Source organism: Acinonyx jubatus, chromosome F2, assembly GCF_027475565.1.
Source record: "Acinonyx jubatus isolate Ajub_Pintada_27869175 chromosome F2, VMU_Ajub_asm_v1.0, whole genome shotgun sequence".
Classification (NCBI taxonomy): domain Eukaryota; kingdom Metazoa; phylum Chordata; class Mammalia; order Carnivora; family Felidae; genus Acinonyx; species Acinonyx jubatus.
This window is the reverse complement of record NC_069394.1, coordinates 59,652,505-59,679,760: the sequence shown is the minus strand read 5'-3', so window position 1 is coordinate 59,679,760 and position 27,256 is coordinate 59,652,505. Positions and strand designations below refer to the sequence as shown.

The following is a 27,256-nucleotide window of genomic DNA, read 5'->3' as shown; positions in this document are numbered from 1 at the left end:
GCCGCCGCGCCGGCTCCGGGGACGCTCGGGCGGCGGCGGCTTGGCCATGAGGGCAGCGCGCGCCGACTAACTCGCGGCTGTCACCGCCGCTGCAGCGGGACCGGCCGGGCGGGCGCTGCGGGACGGACGGGCGGACGGGCGGGCGGGCGGCCGCCGGCAGGAGGCGCCGAGCCGGGCGGCTGCCGCGGCGGGCACAACCCCGGGGCCACCGCGCCGAGCCCGGGCGGGAGTGGCCCCGCGCGAGCAGGGAGCGGCGCCGCGCACTCCAGCCCGGAGGGCACCTCGAGAGAGGGCGCGGGGCGCAGCCTTCTGGTCTGGGCGGCTCTGACAAACGCCCCGGGGCCGGGAGCCGGGCTGCCCTGCGCGGGGTGAGCGCGGACGCGGACGCTGGACTCGTGCGGGGTTCCGGGCGTCGCGATGAACATCGTGGTGGAGTTCTTCGTGGTCACTTTCAAAGTGCTCTGGGCGTTCGTGCTGGCCGCGGCGCGCTGGCTGGTGCGGCCCAAGGAGAAGAGCGTGGCCGGCCAGGTGTGCCTCATCACGGGCGCCGGCAGCGGCCTGGGCCGCCTCTTCGCGCTTGAGTTCGCCCGGCGCCGGGCGCTGCTGGTGCTCTGGGACATCAATACTCAGAGCAACGAGGAGACGGCGGGCATGGTGCGCCACATCTACCGAGACCTGGAGGCGGCCGACGCCGCGGCGCTGCAAGGTAACTCGGACCTGCGCCGGATCAAGCCTCGCCCCACCCCCGAGCCCTCCCCGGGAGGGCCCCAAACCCCATTGCCCTGGTCAGCCCGGTTCGTCTTCGGCGAGTGGAGTTGGCCCCCTGGGAAAGGAGCACGGTCACCTCTGTTCTAGAAGGGGGAAGGTGTGCCGACCCTTGTCTTTACGGGGGTCCTCTTTGGGGGCGAATGTCGGGTTTCCTAAACCCTCTGGGGATATCGGGAAGGCAGAGCTTGTTCGCACAGGTGTGAATCCTTAAGAAATGGCTCACTCGCTTTTGCGATGGGAGACTAAGGAGTCTGGGAAGTTGTTCTCAGACTCGACTGATGCATGTCTGTGTGTTACTGTGGTCTGAACCGCTGGGGCTAAGGCGGCATTGATGATTTCACTATAACTTTAGCCGCCAGAAAATAATTACATTGTTGCACCACAGACAGGTAAGTGCTTTAGTTACATACTCAGCCTGATTGAAAGGTGTGCTGCCTCTTGGAAAGCGCTTGGAGGATTTAAGCCTCATTGTAAATTTATTCCGTGTTTTTGATAACCTCAGGAAATCTGCCTCACTGTATACTTATTAACTAACCTGAACCTGAGGAGTTTTGTTTTTTATTTCTTGTTTTTTAAGCCAATGCGGAGACCATAACCAACCGTAAATATTGGTCCAGGAAATTTGATAATGGCTCTTGCTCTTTGACAAAATTTTTCATTTTCGGAAAATACATAGAACTATACGGAGGAGATTAACTTGTACCCCACCCCTCCCCCCATATCGATCAATTTTCACCATAAGTATTGGCACCTGCCTTTTAGGCCAGAAAAGCAAAGGTCAAAACTGTTACATTTTCAAAAGTGGAATGGAAGGGTAGCAAATACAGATTTTTGTGTTCCCTGCTGAAACCTAGAAGATAAAGGTATTCAAAAACCAGGAAAGAGATTTGGGCTTTCAAAATTGAGATCTTCTGTGGTAAAATTGCATATTTACCTGTAAACTTGATTTATGCGAGGTGCTTCTGAGGAGAACTCGGAGATTCCAGTTAAAACAAACCAGTGACCTCCATTCTTTCATGAGAAACTTTAGGTTCATTTCTTGGGTTTGGATGACTTCAGATTGTTAGCTACAGTTTTGATTTGTGAGCCTTAAGGAGGGTTCCCATTTTGAAGGTGCTCTTACTAAAAGAAAAAGAGCCGATTCTGGCCCCTGGTCCTCAAAAAAAGAGGAGTGTGTATTATTTGTGTTTGGGAGGAGGGGGTGTTATTCTCTGGGCTGAGATCAGTTCTTTCCAGGTGTCTTTAGCTCCAGGAAGCTGATCCCATGAGGTCTGACTTGTATTGGGCTTGTCACAATTACATGATTTTCCCCTAAGCAAAGTTATCCAGTAAATTGCTATAATTCCCAAAGACTCTTGGGGGAGGAAGGCAGCTGTAAGTTCAGTCATTGGCAAGCCTTATGGTGTCAGAAATCTGAAGCTCACTGTAGTATTTTTGTTTTGTGTGATCTTTGTCCTACTGATTGCCACGTGACTCACATTTTGCACCCCCCACCCTTTCTCTGTTCCATTTTCTCCCCCTTCATCTGGACTTCGGAGGACAGCTGGAAATGGTGAGGAAGAAATTCTGCCCCACTGTAACTTGCAGGTTTTTACCTACACCTGTGATGTGGGAAAGAGGGAGAATGTCTACCTGACTGCAGAAAGGGTCCGCAAGGAGGTTGGTGAGGTCTCAGTCCTGGTCAATAATGCCGGCGTGGTCTCTGGGCATCACCTTCTGGAATGTCCTGATGAGCTCATTGAGAGAACCATGATGGTCAATTGCCACGCACACTTCTGGGTAAATATAAACATCCTTGTTTTTATTACTAGGCCTTCCTCAATGAGAAGGTTGGGAAGGAGCCAGACTTCAATACCATCCTGGAAGACACCTATACTGTTTCACCACAAAGCTTCCTTCCAATTTGCTATTTCCCCATGGTGAATTACACTGTATGCCAGTTACTATCAAATAATTATTTTCTCCCCCGTCCCATGCAGCCTTTCTTGAGAGAGTAAAGGACTGAACATTTTGAACTAGTTTGAAAGATTGCCATAAAAATAACTAGAGGGAGCATAAAACCCTGGGTTTGTTTATTTTACTTTCTGTTGAGTTTGTAAAACATTGGTTGTTCTTATGAATTCCTGAAGTCAGAGTTTAGGCTTCCAAATTACTGCTCAGCCACATTTTAGAAAGTGCCAGAGATTCTGAGATCAGCATTTGTGGTCCATTGGGAGTGGTCAGGCCACCCTGGCAGTCACTTAACATCCATTGACCAGCCACAGGGTCTGTGGCATTGTCCTGATGGAGTAAGTCTCAGAACTGTCTCAGCTTACAAGATGCCTCTCTCAGAAGAACTGAAGTCGCCCTGATAGGACCACAGAGTCGCTATATAAGGGGCAGGAGGACAGTGAGACTTGAGGAAGGAGAGACTTGAACCATATCTGCTTCTAACCGTCAGAACTACAGCATCTAAGGATGAGAGGGAAGGAGGGCCTTCTGTTGCTCTGGGGACAAAATGAGTCCCAATTTTCCAGCTAAACTTCAGTAATGTTGGGTGTGAAGCTCTGCCCCATAACTGTACACTGTTGACCCACTTTATTCTCTTCCTCCTCTGAAGTAATTCCCCTTGATTTTCGTAGATAGGCAAGAGCCAATAAGGAAAGGGTAAGGAGGTAGGATGTTGAGTTGTTGTTGTTGTTTTTTTTTGTATTTTCCATAGGCGGATTAGCCTTCTAATGGAACACAACAAAGAACTGTTTCTTTTAAATAGGTCACATTAAACCTCATTAATTTTTTAGCAACTGCTTAAAAACTTAATCTGGCTTTAGAAGTGCTTATTCAAATGTTGTTCCTTGAATATCAAACCATTTCTCTGATCCTGAAAGAAGCTTCCTTTAACGTTTTATTTTCAAACATGAGCTCTATTTAACCCATTTTCAAACCTCAAGAAATGAACACATAAATGACTTAACTAACTCATATTGATCTTTTAAATGAGTAAAGAGATTACCAAATATAGTTTGGGGGAACTTAAGTGTGTTTTGGGGGGGGCACATGTGCATAGGTTGTGTGTGTGTGTGTGTGTGTGTGTGTGTGTGTGTGTCTGGTGTGCAGTGGGGGTGGGCAACTGAATAAAAGTCCCTGCTGCCATGGGGTCCACAAGAACAAGTGGCAAGGGGTGCATCAGGTGAGTAAAGGGCACTGCAGATGAATAAACTTGGCAATACAGTTTATCAAGAATCCTATGTATTGACAATTCTGAGTAAAACAAGCAGCCACCATTTGAAATAACACATGTGAATTGCAGGTGGCCTTGTAGTTTTTGTATTTGAATGATAAGGATGGAAGTGCCTTAGAAATTCCAGTTGATTTTAGTCAGCTTGTCATCCTTAAACAGATATATAGCCATTGGTGGGCTAGTTGTGAACCAACACCAGTATTTTTTTTTCTCCATAGCCTTTGACTGAGATGATCCTCAGTTTCTGAACCATAAACTTTGACCTACCCAGTGCTCTAAAATCTTGCCTACTTTCTCTGTATGATTACTTTCCTGAATTGTAAAATTGCAAATGAAACCACACTTTTAAATAAACCCCATACAATCTGCAGTTAAATACTTTGAAGAGGAAAGCAGCCTTTTCTCGCTAGACATCCTAGAAAATGGGAGCTAATTTAGAGTGTGTTAAGCACAGAAAATCCATAGCTTTAGCTTTGAAAATGCACATCATTTGATATACTGTACTCTAATATTGGACTACTTTCTAACCTAAGGAGAAAATTGAATCAGGTCTCTGACAGAAAAATTATTGTGGAATTGAATCTGTATACTAAGGAGGAATATACCACCTTCCCAGAGTCCTTACTTTGCTTTGAGATGTTGCTTAACTACACAATTTAGGGAGTTCTTGGAAGCCTTGACCATAATGACGTCACTTCATATTAAAATATGGGAGGCTCCTGAATTCTCCAGCTGTTTTTCCCCTAAGCATCTAAACTTAAGAATTTATTTTCAATATTGAGTCAGAAAATTCATTTTAGAGTTGGAATTTCTGACTTCTTGCCGAGACTTACAAACCTTTTAAGAAGTTGAGAACTAGCAACTAAAATTTAAAGGAAGACTTACTATAATTTTTACAGGGACTGGCAGTGGGGGTGGGTGGGTGCACATATGCTGTGATGTAAGAGCTACCTGAATTCAGCTTCCTTTCCAGTAGTCCTCTTTAACAAAAATGTGTGTGACAACTGTCTAAAGATGTATTGGTTTATGCTGTTTTCCTTCCAGAGAAAATAACCAGTGTGTCTTTTTACTATATTTGGCTGGGGGAAAGAAGTTGCCCCGTTCATTTTAAAAAGTAGATCAGCTGAGCAAACAGTTGTGTAGTCATTTGAACAGATTGTCTGGAGCTAGATTTCTAAGTAGCAGTCGATGTCTGTTTTCATAAAACACTAAATGGTATGTTGATCGTGACCCAGAGTTAAAGTCCCATGTAGTGAATTGGAAAGCCGTGTGGACTTCCACTGAAAAGCTGTGGGTGCTCCTACTTCCAAACCCTTCTACTACTGGCCCTGCCTGGAGACCCTCTTCCTCCACTCTTCTACCTTTCAAGGCCTAGCTCAAGTTCTTACTATAATCTTCCCTCCCCACTCCAGCCCTTTTCTGGCATTTTTGCATATTAGAGCTGCAAGGATCCTTAGAGATCATCTTATTTTCTAATCCCTTATTTTCTGATGAAGCTGCAGTTAAATGACTTGTGTAAAGCTTTTTCTCTTCTTGCCATTATTTAAAAAATTTTTTTTTGTTCACGTTTATTTATTATTGAGAGACAGACACAGAGCATGAGCAGGGGAGGGGCCGAGAGATGGAGAGACAGAATCCGAAGCAGGCTCCAGGCTCTGAGCTGCCAGCACAGAGCTCCATGTGGGGCTTGAACTCACAAACCGCGAGATCACGACCTGAGCCAAAGTCAGACACCAGAGCCACCCAGGTGCCCCTCTCTTCTTGCCATTATTAATCTCTTGCAACATCTCTTTATTCTCCTCCTTTGTGGCACAGTACATGCTCTTTTGTGTAATTTTTTACGCATTGTGCCCTGAAATTCTGAAATAGATGGCAAGCTTTCTGAAGGCAGTTTGTTATATACTTCTATTTGTTTTCCCCAGCCTGCAATAGAACTCTACTCCTGAGACTAAATAAACACTCAATAAATGTTTGATAGTATAGGCTAGACTTCTGCTTAAATATTTAGAAGATAGCCTACTCAGAGGATACTCACAGGGACCTGTCTTCTGAAATTTCAAAAGGTAATAGGCATTATGTTGGACTAATTCAAGCTGCATAAGATTGAGGAAATTTCAACATGGGGCTGGCTCACATTCATAATTGTTTGTATCTCCTTTTTTTTTCCTATACAACTTTTCCATTCTCCCGGCCTCGCCTGTGTGCTCGTATTTACTGTAGTATATTAACTCTGCTCATTGGTGCAAGGCTAGCGACTGTGAGAAGGCCGGTGTTGATAAACCAATTTGAATCAAGCTCCAATTGAATTTATGGCAACCATTCATATTTCCTAATGGCTGGGCCTCAAGGAGAGGATTTTTCCTGTGTTCCTTCCTTGATTCTTAACCTCGTAGTCTGTACTTCTAAGCAATTGGAAGTTTTCACAGAACTTGCCATTGTTCTGCACAGCCCTCCAGTGTCCTGTGATCCTTCATCGTCCAGTATTCTTCCATCACCAGCAGCTCTCCTAGGAACCTTCTCCTGGTCACCAGTTAAGAAGTGATAGATTTGGGATGGATTCTAGTCAGTATAATCTGTTGTGCGACATTCATGGTTAGGACGAGACCAAGGAGAATGTATGCAATACGATGCACATTAATTGGGGCATAATCACAGAAAACATTCACTTAGGCTCCCTCTGTATCTCTGTGTGCTACAAAAATTTGAAAATACCTCTCTAGGCTCCTTTGAAATATGGCAGGTTGGCCTCCATACAGGAATTACAAACCCATGTTTCCCCCCAAAACGTTAATGTTGCTTCACTTGTTATTTTTTTAAGAGGAGTCCAATCTTAGCTTGCTGTTTTTGCGAGACATAGTTTATCTGTAGATCCTTTTTGACCAGAGAGCTGCATTTGGCCTTTATACGTGAGCAGCAAATTGATCCCTGATTAACCAAAAGGGGGTAGCAAAAGCATTTAACTCCAGGCCTTTTATGTTCTGCAGAAATTTTGCATGGTAAAGGGCTAAATCTGTCAAATAGCTAGTCGGTAATTTACTTCTATTGATACGGTAGTCAGACAAGATAATTGGTAGTTAATTAATAGACCACTTAACTTAAAAGGTTTCACAGTTTTAAAATACTAATTACTGAATTAGGCATTTATCTATATCCAAATGTCTAAAGTCTATTTAGTTAAAATCCATCCAGGAAAAGTAAAAGCCCACCACCTAGATCTGAGTAATGTAGCACTTAAAGACATTAGTGCTATGGTAGTACCTAATATCTCATGAATGGTCCCTAATCATTAGTGTTTAAGTTCCTATGTGATTTACTGGTTTTTAATCTCAAATACTGTATTGTTCTCTGGTTAGAGAAACCTAGTTTTGTTCAAGTCCTCTTAGGTTTAGAATTAAAAAAAAAATCATTTCTAAAGTGTTCATATAAAACTACTAGGCCAGTACTTCCTCCTTCAAACCATAATATTAAGAATTGTTATACCAAATGTTTTATAAAATATTATTTTCCTATCTTACAATAGCTACTAAAAGGTTGGAATTCATGGCCAATTTTTAAGTCTCTGATAGAACGGGTCTGTTAAATAACATGCATAAGTATCATGTTTGAGCTTTAGAAATAAAGATTTTTTAGGTCTTGAACTGCAAATTGACCTGGGGTGTGAATACTCTATCTTATTAATTCTTGTGAGCCCACTTCAGAATATCTCTTAGGTAGCAGCCACTCAGGTACTTGGGACTGTGTCCCTAAGAGGGTCATTTCATTGCCTTGTTTCCTAACATAGAATAAGATCACATGCCCATCGAACATCGAGTTTCTATGTTCGGTATGTTACATGCTAGGCCCAAATCTATTGCTACTAGAAATCAGTATCTATGACTTGATAAAACATCACTTTACATAACTGGTATGAGCAGAGAACCATCCTCTAAAAATCTTTCCAATATTTTAGATACATGTTTTAATCTGTGTCTGGTTACCTCAGTTGTTCAGAAAAATATTGCTGAGTAACCAATATCATATGAAGAAGTAATAGTGCTCCCGTAATTGCCAAATCCAGTGTGCAGCTTGATCATTCTACAGAATGTGATCCTGTTAACCATCTCTGAAACTCATCTTTAGTTTCCATAAAAAGCCCACTTTTTCCTGCTTCTCTTGTCTTCCCAGTCCTCCTGGCCTCCCTGCTTCTGAGATGTAATGATTAGGATTGCATACTCAGACCTCTTCTCACTGTGTACCTCTAGCTGGGTAATCTGTTTATTTCAGTGGCTTCATCTGATTTCTAACACAGTTCCCAAGTTCACACACCTGTCTTGGCTGTTCCACTCATTCCCTAAAATCAACAAATCTCAAAACTGAACTCACTTCTTTTTGCCCCTTCTTGAATTCCCTGGTGTGGCCAGTGCCAAACTTGGGAACATCAGCAGTATCTTTAATTCTCCATCCTGCCCGCATTCATGAGTCCTGACTGTTCTGTTGCTACCATGTACTTTGATCCCCTCCTTCCCAGTCCTGCCTTATCCCATGTGCTTCCATCACCTCTTGCCTGGACTTTGGGAGGAGTCTCTGAACTTCTTTCCCTGTTCCCAGCCTTTGCTCTTCAACGTAGGGTTATCTTAGCAGACTCGAATTTGTTATGTGCCTGCTTAAAGATTATGCTACCCCAAACCCTTGGGTGACCATATTGTTCACAGCATGAAGTCCAGGCTTATTAGCATGGCAGCTTAGATCTTCTAAAGCTGATTTCCACCTGCCTTCCAAACTCATCATCTATCATATCTCCTGGTCAACCCAAAACTCCCACAGGGCTGGATACCTCACTGTGCCTTGATGGAGCCCTGAGCACTCCGCTGTCTGCCATTTGAGTCCTGGGAGACAAAAGAAGTTGAATAGTTTAGACAAAATGTATCACTACTCCTGAGAGAGGAAAAAAATATTCATAATATTTTCGTGTTAACTTAATACTCTCTTTGTATATTAGGGTGTAGTCCTTGTAGAATAGTTTAAAGTTCCATCCAGGGAATGGCCCACTCTTGTTTGATTATGTCCTGTTATCTCGATTCCTGGAAGCGGAGTTGATGTTTGTTCTTTTCTCCCTCATTATTTCTTCATCTAGGGTTTTATCCATTATCTGCCCAAGTAGAAATTAATCTACAGGACATGTCAAAGTGAAAGCATTCTTTAACCTGTGCTAATGTTAACACTGATTGAATAGCTTGTTCAAAAAGCTTGAATGGAGTGTGCCTGGGTGGTGTCCTTTGCTGTTCATTGCAGGAATGGGTCACTGGGGCCTAGGGAAGAGCTACAAACCCTGTGGCCAAATACTTAACTGCTCGTATTCTCCTCATTTATTCTCTCCCTTTAAATTTGTTTTTACCCTAACCGTTTTTCAGACTTTTAAGATCTTTGGCAAATTCTAGTGAATTGACTTTAGTTAACTTGAATACAATTCCTTTCAAGAAGTTTAATAACCTCACTTGGGACTTAGAATAATTTTTTAAAGTAGGGAACCCCTTTTTATTTGTTTTTTCCTTGAATTAAAGAATATTAACAGACTCATCTAAAATTTCTGTTCTGTTTCTTTCAGAAACCAAAATTAAGCTTCGTTCAATTATAAGTAGCCAGTACGCCTCTGTTTAATTCAGATACCTGCCTACGTGGATAGATGTATAGATGACATGTTTGTTTTCTTGATTTGGAATGCTTGATGAATAATAAGGCTCATGACTATGGTGTATTTATAGCCAGCGGACTGGAAAAAGTTCATTTGAGCCACTGTGTTAAGTCCTAAATACCCAGGATGTTTTTGGAACCCCAAATTGTATGTACTATGCTGAATTTCCACTAGGGGGTGTCCTGGCAGGGTGGATTTGTATCTTCTTTCCTTGTGCACATACAAGCGGTAATTTTCCCAAGATAAAGGGCCTTTTGTAGCTAATCTTTGGAGTATGACAAACTCTGATAGTCCTTAAGAAATCGGGAACTACTCCCTGTATCAACTGAATGAGTTAAATCCAATGTTTTGAGCCTGGAACTCTAGGGATCAGATTAAAATGTGTTAATCTCTCTTGGTTTAATTACTGATTTTTTTTTTTTTAAATCTCAGAAGTTACTATAGGAGTTAGCTATTCAAAGAACTAACCCTTTATAGTTTCTATTATCATCTGACCTAAAGATTTCTTTTAGGCTGAGACTTCTTGTAAGCATAATGGGAAAATATCTCAGAGGGTGGTAGCTTGTAATTCTTTCTTTAAAAATCTGTAGTGGACAGGTAGAGTGTACAGGCAGTCTTTGGAGTGGGCCAGCCTTAGAGAACTTCGCTATATTGTGGCCTCACACTTAAGATACCACTGTTTGGAGTACAGGTTGTCAGAGCAGGGCTGTAGGATTTAATCCCAGTCACCTTGACATATTTGGCCAGCCATTGGGTCCCGGTCGGCCTGGGTTTGCAGGCTTACACCATCCCAGCCCTGGAGGGTGTGTCTTTCAACACAGGGAACACTTACATCTTTCACTTGATCTTACCCAGCATGGCCCATTCTTAGATTCCTTTTTCATTTTACTTTATTTGTCAATTCTCTTAGAAATCAAGTTCACACCTGTCAGGGACCATTTTCCTAAACGCTCTGAAACTAAAATTAAGTGAACCACAGGGAAAAAACTGAATATCCTCTCCTAATGATCATAAAACTTTCAACACTGCAGCAAATGCTGCTAGAATATTTAACAAGTCAGGGCAATTACTGCCGCAGCCTTGAGTGCTGTCAAATTAGCCCAACTGACAAGCCACTTACGATGAATTCACATTTGGAAACAAAACATTACTTGGTCTGTGAAACTTTCAAAGATCACACAAAGTGATGCATGAAAGATGGCCATGGTGTTAATATTGTGAAGGTTGTTTTTTGTGGGGGTTTTGTTGTTGTCTTGCTTTTTTTGTTTTGCTTGGTTTGGTTTGGGGAAACCGTGCTGTTTCTCTCTCATTTGCTGCTTGCATAAAAACGTGAATTTTTCTTGCCTTTCTTTCAAATAGCTTAGTACTGGAATTTTTAAATATTAACAAGGTTCAGCTTCTTAGTGTTATTCTAAACAATGGGGCTCAAAATAACACTTCCCAAATCAGTGTAACTGGGAAAATATTTGTGGTATAACTTATGTAAGCACATGGGTATTTTGAGGACAACTGAAACTTAAAATTCAAAGCCTGAATTTTCCCACCTGCAAATTGCACTTAACATACTGCCCCCTACTGATTTCTCAAGGGTTTTTAAAGACGAGATAGTTCTATTATCTCTTGGGAAAAAGATACATCAGGTATAATAAGTTATCTTAAAATAGTTCTGTACTAACTTTTAATATTTTTATGTTTGCTAGACTCTTCTCTGTCAGGTGTGGTAATTTATATTTTCAGCGGTTGTTTCTGCTCCTAGTAAAAGAGGACTGGAGGAGAGAGGGTTAGAGGAGAGGTGTTACTGGAAAGCGTTGTTGTTTCCCAGCAGCATCTAAGGTTCTGAACGGAAGGGGCTGGGCAACTGAAACAGCTGCTTAGCAATGTGGTTTTGAGGCTGCTTCTGGTGGTCAGCTACTGGCATTTTGCCGGAAGCGTGGTCTGGTGCTGTGTGGAGGGCAGGGAGGCCTGGGAGCCATACATAGTAAGAACCAGGAACTGCAGGAACTTGAAGAAACAATATCACCAAAAATAGATGGCACTTGTAACCAAAATAGCCTGTAAATATATGCTTAATGAGTCTTGAGTGCATTTACTATACTTTTATATAGCACTTAAATTTTACAGACCCTTTCATAAACACTCTCCTCTCATTGGAGCCTCAAAGCAACCCTGAATTAAAGAGAGCCATTATCCCCATTTTTATGGATGAGGAAACAAACTGAGAGAGATTATAGGACTAGCCTAAGGTCACCCCTGGGGAAAGAAGAACCTAGGACCCAGACCCTCATCCCAAGACTTTAGTTTAGAACTTCTACAAATACTTAGCTGGGCCACCGGTTCAAAGCTCCTTGTCAATTTTCTTCTGTGAGTCACTTATGAAAGAATCCCCCTTCAAATGCTGATTGTTTTTTTTTTTTTTACTAGCTTAGTTCTTTTAGCAATGACTAATGAACCCTAGCTTAATATCTCCAGAAAGTTTGCTCCATAAATTAGACAAGAATGTAAAATTCTAGGCTAAAGAACCAGCACCGCATCAGAATTTTATTACTAAAGCCCAGTTCATGTGTTTTTTCCCTGCCTTTTCTGTAATTTTCCATGGTTTGCATCTGAGATGGTTACCTCATTGAGAAGACTGTAGGATATTCTCAGTCACTTGGCTTCCTTGCTTTTTCTGGTTCACATGTTGACATTGACAAGCTGGACACAAAAGGTAGCAAATAAACGGGGCACTTCTATGAGGACTGGCCACACAAAGTTCTAGAAATACTTGGTACCATAAAGTGTCAGTAACAGGATGATTTGAGTTTTGTTTTTTGTTGGTGTTGTTTTAAAGCTTATCTCCTGGAAAATGTAAAACTTTTATTCTGTTACATAATAATCTTACGGGATTAGAATTCCAGATAACTCTATAAGCTTTGCCTTTGGAAACACTAATCATGGATTTTCAAAATTATGCAGTTTTGCCCAGCTGCTGTTGTCCAAACTTCTGGCCCAAGCATCTGATTTGTAAAGGGCTGATGTTTTCCTAGGTGGGGTTTTCTCATAGGCTTACCAAAGCATGAAAGCTTCAGAAAGGTAAATGTGAAAAATGGAAAAGGTAAAAGCTGAGGTGGAATGGGCCTAAATTCCTGGTCTTGAAAGCTGAGCCTTCAAAGCCTCTGTGGATGCAGGGAGAGGACTTTGAAGCCTCCTAGGTCTCTGTTTGGGAGCCTGTTCTAATGGCTAAGGGGTTGTCCTAGTCCATTTGCACTGCTGTAACAATGCCATACACTGCATGGGCTATAGACAACAGAAATTTCTGTCTCACAATTCTGGAAGCTACAAGTCTAAGAAGATCAGGGTGCCAACAGATTTGGCATCTGGTGAGGGCCCACTTCTTGGTTCAAAGACAGCTGTCTGCTGAAACCTCACATGGCGGAAGGGGTGAGGGGTTTCTCTGGGGCCTTCATTAGAAGGGCACTGATCCCATTGCTGAGGGCTCCCTAAGGCCCCACCTTCTCACGCCATCACTTTGAGTATCAGATTTTAACATACATTAACATTCAAAACGACAACAGAGGGGCTTGCCACTGCTAAAAATGGATCCAAGGCAAATATACAGAGAATCAGTCCATAAACTCTCATAGTTGTCTGTAGAAGGCACTGGGAGCCCTTGACATTGGTTTGAACCAGGCTTTATCTTACAAGAATGGAATGGTATGGAGAGTGGGGCTTCCCAACCCCTAATATCCCGGTTCAGAGAGTGAGGGTAGGATAGAGGGCAGCAAACTTAATCTTCCAATTCTGCTGAGTTTGTAGGAGAAATTGATCTGAAGCCCCTTGAGGTTTAGAGTAGACAGATTCCCTAGCTCTCGCTAGAACCCTGTGCTCAGCCTGTGTTCCAGAGCAGTAGCAGTGATGGCATCATCTGGCAGATTGTACATTAGAAAAGCGGACTCTCAGACCCCCTCCCAGACCTCCTGGGCCAGAATCTGTATTGGACTCGGATCCCGGGTGATTCTTTGGCACATCAAAGTTTGAGGAGGAACCGGTCTTGAATACGCATTTTCCTTCTCACTTTCTCAATATTCTCCTTACCCTGCCTTTTTGTTTTTCTTTCCTGAGCTAATCAGCCCTTTAGAAATCTCCCAGACAAGAAAAATGCCAGACCACACACTCTGTGTTCCAATCTTACTCTAGGTTTATTATTATTATTATTATTTTTTTTTTTTTTTTTGAATTCCGGTCCAGCATCTAAAAGGAAGAGTGCAGGTGCACTTTTCCTCCCTATTCCCCTTGGTCACCGTGCCCAGGATGGAGTTTCCAAAGCCCTGAGAGTCACGAAACAAAATGAAGACCGTGCATTAAAGAGCTGCCCAGGATAAGTTACAACCTTGCCTGTTGTGCATGCCCCTTTTCTCCGCTCCTGGCCCCTGGCGTATCACTGGCATCCAGTATCAGATAATGGAGGGCATGATTTCTTAGACACCTGCTGTACCTAAGAGGAGGTCTCCCTTTTTAGTTTTCACAATTTAGGAACAGTTTAGGTGGTTTTGCCAGAGTTGTGATTGATAAGTGATTAGTGCTGTCTTCTGTGATGAAGCTAGAATATACCAGACCAGTTACTGGATTAGCAATCATTGTCCTTGAAGATATCTCTTAATTTAGTAGGGGAGTGGTAGTTTGAAGGTACTGACATATAAGCTACAACTGATGGGCTTTTGAGCCCAAATTTAAGTTGTGATTTTTTTTTTAAGTCCAAAATGCTTTCTGAATCCAGAAAAATGTCATACACTACGAGAACTAAAGCTTAGAAACAGTCATCAGCATGGAACCTGATTTGCTAACGTGCATGCTCCCTCAGATGTTGACGAAAGTTTTCTCTTTAACTGTGCCTCACACAACACAGAGACCTCATAGACCCTCATCTGTAATGAGTAAATTCTATGTTGTTACAGTGCACACTTCAGAATAAGTTTTCAGGAGTAACTTCTTGATTATATTTTTTACTTACGTAACGATTTTATTATTTTTGAAGATTCCACTGTAAGCAAACTAGGAAGCAAGGGAGGATGTGTAAACTGTTTACACATACGAAATACAGAGGATGATGAAAGGTGATCACGGGGATGTTGCTGGGCCATGCTGTTGGAATGGGGGCAGAGGGACAAAGGAGTCCGGCCCCTACAGAGGGCCTGAGCAGTGGCTGAGCTTGTGTGTGCAGTGTTTATGCCTCCTGGAAGTGGTTAGTAGTCACTAGAGCAGAAGCGGGGCCTCTGCCCTTTGGAAGATCTGTTGTTATTACAAGTTCTGAGATGCGATCTGAGTTTGGGGCAAAGCAAAGGGATTAATGACAACATGTTGTTTAGCAGACTATTTGGCTGCAATTTTGTGGGTTATTTTCATCATTCTGTAAAGCGTTATTAAATAGGGAAAGGGGCCTGAGCTTGAAGGAGATCATGGAACACTCCTTTGATCATCTGGGACTCGGCCAGGGGGAGGGTCAGGGAAGACAGCACTTCAGGAACAGTGTTCAGCGTTCAGTTTCTTTTAACATACCAAGCTTCCCTGAGTTTAACCGAGACACAGAAAAACAATGTTTTGCAGATAATGTGTAATTTTGTTAATATGTAAGAGGTTTGAACTCAAGTTCCATTATTTTAAAAGGCACAGTCATGACATCATATAAATGTTTAATGAATAGATTTTTACTGCTTACCAGATGCTGGCATCTACACTAATGGAACTGATACCGTATTGAGTCATTTACGAGAGTCTTATGCAAGTTATACCTCAGTGTTACAACTTGCATTTCGGATGTGTGGTAGGAATCGAAGAAAGCATTATTGGATATAAGTCGCCGTAACATTTTTGAACAAAGAAACCTTGGAGAACCTTCTCTTTTTGTCTCACAAATGAGTTAAAATCAAGATTCAAAGAGGTCAAGTAATAAGGATGGTTAGCTGATTGGCAGTTGGGACCATGTGGACTCCAAAGACCAGTGTACTTTACAGACAGATTGAGTTTTAAGTTACCTCCTTTCCAGCATTTCTGCATAGCAAACCCTAAAATGCAAGGGAATGTCGATGTGTGAGTTGCTGCCTTGGGGTAGATTCATCCCATGCTTTAACAGTGGGAAGGCAAGTTAATGAAGCATTTATTTTTGCTGAATAACTCATGGTGTCATCATCTAGGTGTTCATTTGAAAAGCCCAGCTCTTTTATTAGCTTCTTGGTTGCAGGGCAACTGTAGGAATGTACTAGTGCATGTGTGTTAAGCATTAACTGCTGATGCCTTCAAACGTTAAACTAATCCCCATAGCCTCAAAATAATAACAAAAAGGACAGTAGATGTAACATTGGTATGCATTCAACAGTTATGACATATTCTTTAGCCTCTCTTCTATAGCTAAAGACAGAATGTTTTGTGTCAATCTGATAAGAGATTTTGATGAATGTTTTGTTAAGTCCAAGATTAGTTCCAGGCTTCAGTATCGTGGGGCTCTGTTGCACAATTTGGAGACTTTCCTGTCTCTACAAACAAACCAAATAAGAACAACAAAAAAAAAGCTGTCATTCAATTATAATGATTTCAGAATTTGTGCTGTTAAGTGAAACTAAAAGATTTAGAGTCAATCAATATATTGCTAGCAAGTTCAGATTTAGTTTTTACTTCCTAGTTAAAGATGATTTTGTGGGGCCCCCTGGCTGGCTCAGTCAGAAGAGCATGCAACTCTTGATCTCAGGGTCGTGAGTTCGAGCCCTCATGTTGGATGTAGAAATTACGTAAATAAATAAAATTTTTTAAAAGATAATTTTGTAATGAAAACTTTCAACTATCACATTCTGTGGTCAGAGTGAAATTTCTTAAGTTTGGTGGTCAGTATATTTACCAAGCAGATACCTGTAAATCTACAGAATTAAGAGTATTTAGCCATATGTTCCTTTCCCAGGTTAGCTTGGGGGGGTATGTCACCGTTTTTCAATCTTTAAACATGCTGATGACTTATCCTATTAGCCTTTTTAACTGCGCTCACTATATTTTCACAGCGCCTTCAATAGTTTGTATGTACTACTGAATCATAGTTTTCCAGGAGCAGTGACTGAGTTTTCAGAGAAGAGTGCCACCAGATGTCATTTTAGCCTTGTAAATAAGCAGTATGTTCCTTTGTGATTCTGATAAAGATAAGTTACTCCAGGAGGCGACAAAGGCAGAAGGAGCAGAACAGCAAGTAGAGTTCTTGTACCAGGTGGAGGGGCCGTGAGTGTGTCCAGTTAGGTGTTCTTTGTGCAGTGGAGTCTTAACTGTACTTTTTTTTTTTTTTTTCAAGTTGTGTATATACTGCTGTTAATTTGAGGATTCTGAAAAGCCTTACTATTTTATATGTGCTGATGATGTTAATCCTTTTCCCATCAAAATATGATTTATGACCTTCTTTACAAATGAAAGTCTTGTGTTTTTTGGTGTTCACATGAGAGATAAACACTTTAAAATGATTCTTTTTCAAAGATGCTTTTTCTGGACTTGACCGTAAGACAGTTATACAAACACACAAAAATATGGCATGAGGCCTTTTTCCTACTGTGAGAAATTAACTTTGCTTTTCCCTTAGTGTCCATTAACCTGGCATGGCTTGCAAATATGGAAAACACATTCTAGGTGTTTTACCTACACCTTTAAAATGTCATCAGTCTCGAAATTTCAAAAGCCAGGCTTTGCCAGACACCACATTTCTTCACATTCCCTTTTGTCGAACGTTAGGCTAATTTGTCCTGACAGTGCAGCCACAGGCTGTGTGTTGCTGTGTGTCATTAAGAGCACCAGGAATGATCTGGAGGGTTACAACTGTTGGAAGTTAATTTGGCGTAAACCTAACTTTCAAAGATTTCTCGAGATATGACATGTCATGTCTGTGTCCAGTCACACTTCTGTTTAAGGAATTCTTGTTTATATTATAAATATGACCTTTACAGTTATCTTTCAAAGTGCCCAGTGCTCTGAAGAACCCCGAGGAGCTGTAGCAATATTAGATTTAAGTATGTTTCATAAGAATGTCAGTGTCCATTTGAATGTCCTCCTCCCTCCTTTGTTTTTTCTTTTTAGTCAGCAGTAACAACCCCATCAGCTCGTGGCCAATTATGGTATTGGAGTCATGTGATAAAATTACTCATGAGTATTCAAAGGTCTGTCTCCACACTTTTTAGACAGACGCAGAAGGAGACAGAGATAAGAGTTATCTCTTGCTCCAGATAAAATACTCCCTAGATCTGTTCCAACTTTAAATTCTCCCACCGACAATGCCAACGAATATATATTGGTTACTGACTCTGAGACCCCCTGGATCGAGAGTCAGCCATTTTTCCTGATGGAGAGCTACATGTCCTCTGTTTCGCAGACATTTGAACAGAAGGACGCAGCGACGGAGCGCCGTTCTCCAACTCGGGTTAAGCATCTAGCTAACTTTGCCAGCCACCACTGACACCAGCTAATAACTCTGCACTTTCTGTAGAGCCCCCTGTATTGGGTGGTAACTTCTGATCTAGGTAATCCGTCCTGAGTGGAGATCACACAGCAGTCCAGGTGTTCAGTGAGTTATCTGAGTTGCCCCTCTCAGATCCACCGATGGTGGCAGACGCATGAATTTATACTTAAGCCGTTTGGATGTGCTTTTAGATGTGCCCTTTATGTTCTTTTAATGACTCTTTGAGACAAAGTTAAAGATCACGAACCTTAGCTTGAACTGACTGGTGTCATGGCAACTAGCACTTCACCTTTTGCTGGTCCCCATCTCATACATGCTACAATATTTGTGCACATTAATAATTCATTGCAAAGTGCCAGATTTCTTTGTGCTGTCAGACTGTGTCAAGGACGGAATATACTGTGCTATCTCAGATGTCATCTACCAGACTGTTGAGGGCAAGAGTAATTAGAAAAGAAAACTAGTCAGGTTACTTGGGAAAATTCCTGAAAATATGATGCTTTCTAGCCACCCATTTATAGCATTTTTCTTGTAAAGTAAGGGATAGAATTAGTGTTGATCAAAGTTTATTTGGTAATGTGCCCCAGACACAAGGCAGGACTTGGGTTGTGGAAATAAGGCACAAGCAGTAATTGCTTGCCTCCATTCAGGCAGCAAAGGAAATGATTAACAGCCTGAGTGCTCAGTCACGTGGATCAGGCTCCAGTGCGAACCCTGAAAACTCAGGTTTAAAAAGAAACCTCAGTGGTCCTGATGTGAACGCTCTTACCTCAGGCATGCCTTTGCCTGGCACACACTAGGAGCTGAGTGTTTGACCCCAGTTTTGGGAAACCGTGAGTTTGGGTTTTGAGGCTGACCCTGGCCTTGGATGCCTTTTCTCACTTCCCAGTTTCCTCAACCTTGTTTGTTCTCAGCCTTGATAGCAGTGTCATTGTATTAGGCCTATAATTGGTGAGCTTCCTAAAGAATATAGGCCTTTGTCTGAGGATGTAGAAAATGCAATGAAACGACACATTGGATTTCACTTATACAGAAGGTCGTGTTTGTCCCTGATTGGGCAAAGAAATCACATATTTTAAACCAGACATTGACCTGCCACTACGTTTTTTTGTTTAACTCTCCCTCCCTAAAGGAAGCTTTAAAACAAACCTGTGTCACACTTTACTAGCTACTCAAAGTGAAGCATATTTCTCTGAAAAATGTTTACAACCCACAATTGGAAAAGATTTTAGCCAGCCATATTTGGATTCTTTTCTTCCTCTTTCTCTTTTTTTTCCTCCTTCCTTTAAATACAAAACAAGTAGCTTAAATGTCCCTGCAGACTACTTGGTGGGAGGGTGGGTGGGGAGGAAAGCAGGCCCAAGTCACAGTTTTTAGAATACACAGGCATAATACCCTGTGGATACACTAGAACTGTTCTAGTGCTTTAACAATTAAGTGCCGGTAAGTGTAAATTCTGCTTAGAGACAGGCATAGAACCAGCTCCCGTTTTAGCCATCATCATTTGGCCAGATCATAAAACAGTACCTGCCTGTGATAGATGTTCAAGAAACACTTGTTGAATGAGTAAGTTAATACCACCAGACTAATTTCAGGAAAAGGGGAAGGGGTCATTAATCAGTTTTAGAACATGCAACAAATTAAACTTAAAAAAAAAAGTTAGGAACTTGTTAATCTGGTATCACCTACATTTATATGGTGCAGGGGATCTGGATTGGTCATTTAACACCTGCAGGCAACAACGAACGTCACACACGAGCACGGGGAGGTCATTAGAGCCAAACTGCTCTGTGTCCGTGTGTTTCTAGTCAGGGCCAGCTGCCAGCTGGAGTGAGTGGTCACTGGTGATGTGAACAAGCAGGGTCAGCGATTCAGATTCATCAGGTGATTAAGCAGCAAGTTCTTGCCAGTATTCTATGCTGTGTGTCGTTTCTTGGGATTTAATATTGAGACTTTCTACGTACTTAAGAACTTAAAAGTAAGATCCTTTGAACTAAACCTATCCCTGTCTTCTAAGACTAGGCAAACTTTTAATATTTAGAACTGGTCTCCGAATAACGTCAAGAATAAATTTTATACTTTTTAGTTAATCTGGGAACAGTTCATCATAACCAGATACTTAAAAGAAGACTTACAGACTTGATTACTTAAGGATACATTTTCTTATTTAGATTTAATGATGTTACTTTATTGTAATTCTTAATATAATGGCCATATATAAGCTGTTGAGTCTAAAATTGAACGTATAATGACCTGAAGTACCAGGTCTTGCCTTTTTTGGCTATCAAGCAGACCAAAATAATAATTATTATCGTAATTGCCCTAGCCATTCCCACTAACTACTGCAAAGAGGTAAAAATCCAGCTGAAACGTGTCTCTCTTCCATCCAGTAGTATGCCAGGTCTCTGAAGTACGTAAGGCACATGGTTCACATTCTCTCCTCCACAGGGTATCACAGGGGAGTAATTCTCCCATAATCTTTGAAGCTTCATCTCCCAGCTTCATCTGAGGCAGCCAGACAAATAAATGTAAAACAATCAAAATCCCATAGAACATGTAATTATGTTACGGTGAATGGTACTGACCATATGTCTTAAAGAAATATGAACAAAATTAAGGTGGTATAGAATTATATAAAGGCTCAACACCTCCAGTACAGAATTACTTCGAAACTCCTGTGACATAAGCATGTTGAAAAGCATAAGAGGTTTTGTAAACACGTGATTAATATTATAGTTTGAATGATGTAGGAGGGCATTGGCAGTAGATTGTCAGATTAGAAAAGAATTCATGGGTAAAACCTCACAGGTGAGAAGGGTGCCCTGGGCAGCAGCAGTGAGGTGGCCCAGAAAAATGGGGTAGGAGCTGGGGCAGGGGAGTTGCATGCTAATCAGGAGGCAGACTGGGGACCACCTTGGGACCCTTGACAGACATTCATCTGGCAACTGTGTGCACCATGGATTGGAACACAGAAAAGCTTCAAAATAAATGGAATGACCGTTTTTGATCTTGTACATGCAAAAATTATTGTAACAAATTAGATATTTATGCAAAAATTCAGTGATCCCTTAGCCAGGAAATCCTCAGAGAGGGGCATGCAACTCTTCTTTAAGTCCAGTGTGTATTGTTTGGGTTTGTTTAACTTCATAAATCATGGGGAGGCTGTGTTGGCAATGGGATATAACTCAACAGTAGACAGATTGCTCTTTGCTGCTTTCTTTTAAGAAGCAGGTTATAAAACTGTTGGGAGCCTGGTGAAGTAGTTAATAGATCATCTTAAGCAATTTGAAGTAATTTTTTTTTTTTTTTAATACAGCCTTGTTGTGTCTTGAAGGCAAAAGATCCAGAGGAAAAAAGAGTTTAGTGAATAAGAAATCAATGCTGTCCCTGGGTCTGTTGCCCTGGAACTTCTGCTACTTGCTTGGCTACACTGGCCAGTCACCTGCTTCTGTGGGAAAGTCACTGCCCTGTAAACCTCCACAGAGGGGTGTGTGCATTCAGAATGCTGTAAGCTCTTGGCAGTGCAGTCAGAATAGGCCACAGTTTTCATTAAAATGATCCTGTACTTTCATCCCGCGTTTTTACATCCTGAACTACTTTACCTCCTGTAGATACAGGGTAAGCTGGAGGTCCTCTCACAGACCAGGAGATAGCTGTGTTAAAGTGTCATGAGCATAAAAAGATCTCTGACCTGGGAGTAGTTTAGATTAGCAGATAACTATCACTTGAAAGGTGATAAAGAGTCTTCGACTAACGGCTTTCTTTTCATCTCTGGAGATTGTCCCCAAAAGCTCTTGTGTTACAGTCCTTTTGGTCACGGCTTTATAATAGGCCTGCCATACCAATGATACGGTGTTATGTTAACCAGACACTTCAAGGATCTTCTCTTTTCATGGATGTGTAAGATTTTTAAATGAATTGGGAAACGTTTATTATGTGGGTAAAACATTAGGTAGGATTGGCTTTTAGATGAAACTCACAATGTCAGTTCTAAAGCTTCAATCTTCCTTCTCTTTCAGACCACTAAGGCTTTTCTTCCTACAATGCTGGAGATTAATCATGGTCATATTGTGACAGTTGCAAGTTCCCTGGGATTGTTCAGTACTGCTGGAGTTGAGGTTTGTTTGTCTAATATAAAGCATTTCCTTCCTTCAGTCGCTTTATCCCGAATATCCCCAAATCCTGTAAAGAGTACCTGTTGCCCATACATTTATGAAAGCACTCTACCTGTGTGCTGTTTGTGGAATGTTCTCCGATACCCCAGGGCCAGCTGGTGAGGTGCAACTCTAGTATCTTGTGCCATAAAATCACTTCTGCTAGTTTGACAAAGCAGCAGCAGCACTGGGTGGACCAGTCCTCAGTGTGCTCCATTTTCATTAGCAGTTCTGCATGATGATGGTGGGGAGGTGCAGGGTCAAGAACGAAACCATGGAGGGCAGTGGCAGTGCCACGGGAAACAGATGAATGAGGCCAAAGGTTGACGTTCTGTTTTGGTCAACTTGCCAGAAGTGAGCCATCCTGTATCAGCTCATCAGAGAAGATGGCTACGGCAGATGTGAGGTGTCTCGCAATGTTAGATCTGTAGAACTGGGCTTAATCAAGCCCTGTTCTTCACCACAAATTGTAAAGTGCATGTGTGTGTATCAGCCTGTGCTGTCTGTCCTGTGGGAGCCTATAGCATAGAGTTAAAAATTGCATGCAAATATGCAAAAGAACACCAAATAACAGATGGCTTCCATGTTCTACATTTCCACTCCTACATTGCAAATGGGACAAAGGAGAACTTTCTATACTGTGTGTTCTTAGGTAAAGGTTTGGCTTAAGTTTGCAAGGTGTAGTTATCATTTTCTTCACTTTACACTAAAAAGACAAGTGGATCATAACTTATAACCTAAGCTAGACTCACCTTTGCTCTCATAGAATTAAACAAACTGGATTTTTATTCTCCTTTACTGAACAAGAGGCCATTTGTAAATTTCCAGAAACTTCAAAGTGAACCTTTCTCCATTTTTAGCTTCAGTGTGTTAGCCTTTATAGAATCCTTTGTGGTAACTTCCCCAAAGTAATACGATACTTGGTCGATGTGGCAAAAAGTGTTCGTCTGCTGTTGCTTTGAAAATATTATTATTTCTGCACCAAACCACATCAGATAGCTGTCTTTTAAAATGCTTTCCTTTTCTTTGCTTAGTCACCTGTAACCTTCTGTATCAAACACATAACCAAAGTAATAGGATCACGGAAGCTTGAGTTCGGGGGTTTGGTGGGGGATCTGTGCACATACTTAGTGTTTCTGTTCTCTCCCCCTCTAACTCAGGATTATTGTGCCAGTAAATTTGGAGTGGTGGGTTTTCATGAATCCCTGAGCCATGAGTTAAAGGCTGCGGAAAAGGATGGAATTAAAACAACGTTGGTTTGCCCTTACCTTGTAGACACGGGCATGTTCAGAGGCTGCCGAATCAGGTCAGTGAGAACCTATCTTATTGATAAAAAAGCTGGTTTAGAAATCATCTTTCCATATTGGGAGAATATGTAGAATCAGATCTTACCCTATAACTATCATCTCACAGTTCAACCTGTCATTTCATTGGTCAAGGTTTGTAAAGTTCCAATGAAAAAGCTTAACAGGTGAGGGTCGGGTACCACACAGATACTAACGCGAGGAAGTCAGTCTAGAAGCATCAGAAAGGAATTGGCCTCTCTGCACCTTCAAGAAGAAAACATAAATATCCAGGATTTTCCTTAGAAGCTACTTCCTTAGGAGTTTTTTTTTTTTTTCTTTAGTATTGGTAAATGAATGTGACTTTGATTTGGATCTGAAACAATGTCACTGTCACAAAAGAGTAAGCTTTTCTTTTAAAAAGACCTTTGAATATTGCTCTCCAGATTTGGGAGCTTCCTTTTTGTGGAGAGTATATATAGGTAGATTCATTGTGACAGAATGAGAAGAACTATTTAGATTTACTAAAGACAAAGTAAAATTCCCACCCACTTTGAAAGGAGGCATATGGGAATATAAATGCCAGGTCACGTCAGACTTGAACTAAGCCGGTAAACAAGCTCAGAAATCTTAATAGGATACCTGTGAAGACATGCTTACTTTGAGATCTTTTCTGGGAAGAATTTGAAAGGCAAAGGAAGATAACTGAACCAGTTCCCTGTTGGTGAGGGCCATTCTTAACACATCCTGAGCCTGGCCAAGCTGGGAAGCAGGTGGAGCTTGATTTGAGTCATTCCAGTCTCAGGCTGACTCCCAGTCTGGACAGGAACAGACTCAAGCTCTGCCTCTTTTCCCGTGTGTGTGTGTGTGTGTGTGTGTGTGTGTGTGTCTTCGTCTTATATACTTAGAAGCCAATTGCTGAGAGTATAAGGAGTCCTGTTTCCTATTTAGCATCATGGCAGGTGTCCAAAACTGTGGTGAGACAATGAAAAGTGAAAGGAGTACGTTATACTATTAGGTTATTTTAATGTGTAATGTAATGGATTCAGCTGAAGGTAGGATGTCTATATGTACTTTGTTTCAGAGACCCCCGAGAGAAAATACCTTGGAATGTGTGTAGCTTTCTTCACTCAGGAAGGTTATGCCAGTATACGCGCCATCATTTCAGCAACACTTAGCACTGAAAGTTTGGCGTCGTTGCGGTGCCTGGGTGGCTCAGTCAGTTAAGTGTCCAGTGTTGGCTCAGGTCATGACCTCACGGTTCATGAGTTCTAGACCCACGCTGGGCTCTGTGCTGACAGCTCAGAGCCTGGAGTCTGTTTTGGATTCTGTGTGTCCCTCTCTCATTGCCCCTCCCCCACTCGTGCTTGGTCTCTGTCAAAAATGTTAAAAAAAATATATTAGAAATAAATAAAAAGTATGGCATAATGTTTGGGTTGAGTGTTATGCCAAACACTCTCTTCTTTTTCTATTGAAAAAAAATAGAAAAATAATATGAAATACATTTTAAGGCATTTTAAAAACATGATTTTCTCATTTTAGAGAGAAGCAGACTGATTTTGCTTTTTTTTTTTTAGCTCGTTTTCCAGACTATGCAAATAAAATGTATTCATAGTAAGAAATTGTGGAAAATACAGAAAAGCACAATGAAGGAAACAAAATGAACCTATGTTAGATAACGCCGTTATTAATGTTTGGATGTGTATTTCCAGTCTTCCCTACTTTGCGTTAATTTCATTTTTCTAATGTATAACTTCCAGGAAAGAAATTGAGCCTTTTCTGCCCCCTCTGAAGCCGGATTACTGTGTGAAGCAGGCCATGAAGGCCATCCTCACCGACCAGCCCATGATCTGCACCCCCCGCCTCATGTACATCGTGACGTTCATGAAGAGGTAACTCGGGTGGGGTTCCCTGGTGCACTGCGTCTGTCTCATGCCTGCCCCACCCCTGTAACTTCACATGAGACGTCACACGTTTGCTAATAGCCCCCTTTCCCTTTTCAGCATCCTCCCTTTTGAAGCAGTCGTGTGCATGTATCGGTTCCTAGGAGCAGACAAGTGTATGTACCCATTTATTGCTCAAAGAAAACAAGCCACAAACAATAATGAAGCAAAAAATGGAATCTGAGAATCGATCTATTTTGTATGGAATATCATTTCTATCAGAAGACGATCAAGGTATTTCAGTCCTATCTACATCAGCATTATTGACATTCTCTGGATTCCAAATCCATGTTGACTTTTTTTTAAATCAACTTTTTAAAAAATAAATAAAGTGTAAATTAACCGACTAGAATACTTGGAAAATGTGATCAGCAAAAGTGAGCTTACCTTGTTGCCAGCAGGCTCCTTTTCGGCGGAACCCTAAAACCTGTCAAATCTCTTAGACAAGCACTGTGTGACATCTCCAGGCTACCATTATTTTTTTTAATGAGCAGAAAGTCTAGAGATGATAACAACAGTGTGTTTCAGCTGTGTGGGTTTTTTTTTTTTTTAATCTCCATGGAGTTTATTAATTCTTGTAATTAAACTCTAGCCAATTGACGCCCTTGCAACTTCAAGGACTGATAGTGCTCTATTTTCTCATGTTTTATAAGTTTCAGTTTTGCAAAGCCTGTGTGGCTTTTCGTGGTGTTTGTGTGTACAGCTCTTTTGAAAAGGAATTTTGAAATCTCCACCAATTTGAAGTAAATGATGTTTGATTAAGAAAGAGACCTGATCACCTTTACTGTAATAAAGTCATAATGACTGAAGTGTTAGCCGGATTTTTAATTTTATCTCTGAAATCTTCCCTTAAGGATCTATTACTCTGGAGACCTAGTTATCCACAAAGGTCATACATTTTCTACCTGTGAATTTTGCTGCATACAGAAAGTGCCCTTTCCTCAGGAAGTTGCTGTGTTTCATTTCTCTGAGTGGACTTTTATCTAGAATACATAGCAGCTCTGCAAAGAAACAGTTCCTAAAATTGGGAACTTCCGCATTAAAAAAAAAGTCCCCATTTTTGTGCCAACTATGATTACTGAGGGGGAAAAACCATATTCTATGGAGTACGTATGGAAGGGTGTAAAGATTCTTCTGAAAGTTTTATTCACATTGTAGAACAGCAATTGACATTTTTACAGTATTTTTTTGTAAAGCAAACTATTTTGTGCCTTGAATTTGGTAAATGTGTATTAGTGAAATGTTGTTAAAGTGGACCTCTACCTCTGTATCTAAATGTATACCATCCACTTGTAAATTACTATAAACTATTATGTGATTGCCTTTTTTTTTTTTTTTAGAATGTCTTGTTTAAATAGCGACCAATGTTTAAGGCTATTAAAATAAGCCATCTTTTACTAATTGGGACGTTTTATAAAGGACTGATTAAATTTAAAGAATTAACCTACATGTGCAATGGACTGTGATTATTAGTTATCAGTAATATTGTAGAGAAAATCATTGCGTCCCCTTTTTTACTAATGCCAGATCACACTTAAAAGAAGAAACGTTTGAATGGGGTAATGTTCACGAACCACCATTAACAACTCAGGGTGCTGTGCACTCAAGTTTCTATTGTTACCGTCTCCTTAGATGAGATACTTCATCAGGGGCTTGTTCGCACTAAAAGTGGGAAGACAGCATCCCATTTGCCATGAGTTTGCTCCGTGGATCAGGTCAGCACTGTAATCACATACAGGAAAGTCCAGCTCACTGCGGG

General features: G+C 41.4%; 1 protein-coding gene across 1 annotated transcript; it reads left to right on the top strand.

The window, feature by feature from the left end:
- The first annotated feature begins 412 nt into the window (after positions 1 to 412).
- RDH10 (retinol dehydrogenase 10) lies at positions 413 to 26,946 on the top strand. The gene is made up of 6 exons (XM_027064378.2): positions 413 to 706; positions 2,312 to 2,547; positions 22,137 to 22,235; positions 23,432 to 23,577; positions 25,315 to 25,446; positions 25,558 to 26,946. Exons 1-6 carry the CDS (start codon positions 418 to 420, stop codon positions 25,679 to 25,681), a joined length of 1,026 nt encoding a protein of 341 aa, XP_026920179.1. The 5' UTR covers positions 413 to 417; the 3' UTR covers positions 25,682 to 26,946.
- Positions 26,947 to 27,256: the final 310 nt, after the last annotated feature.

What these genes read in the sequence shown, in the direction of transcription:
- RDH10 (XM_027064378.2), top strand. Translation starts at nt 418, where the DNA reads ATGAACATCGTGGTGGAGTTCTTCGTGGTCACTTTCAAAGTGCTCTGG. An exon ending in CGACGCCGCGGCGCTGCAAG is followed by an intron (nt 707 to 2,311) that starts GTAACTCGGACC and finishes TTCGGAGGACAG; the next exon opens with CTGGAAATGGTGAGGAAGAA. An exon ending in ATCGTGACGTTCATGAAGAG is followed by an intron (nt 25,447 to 25,557) that starts GTAACTCGGGTG and finishes TTCCCTTTTCAG; the next exon opens with CATCCTCCCTTTTGAAGCAG.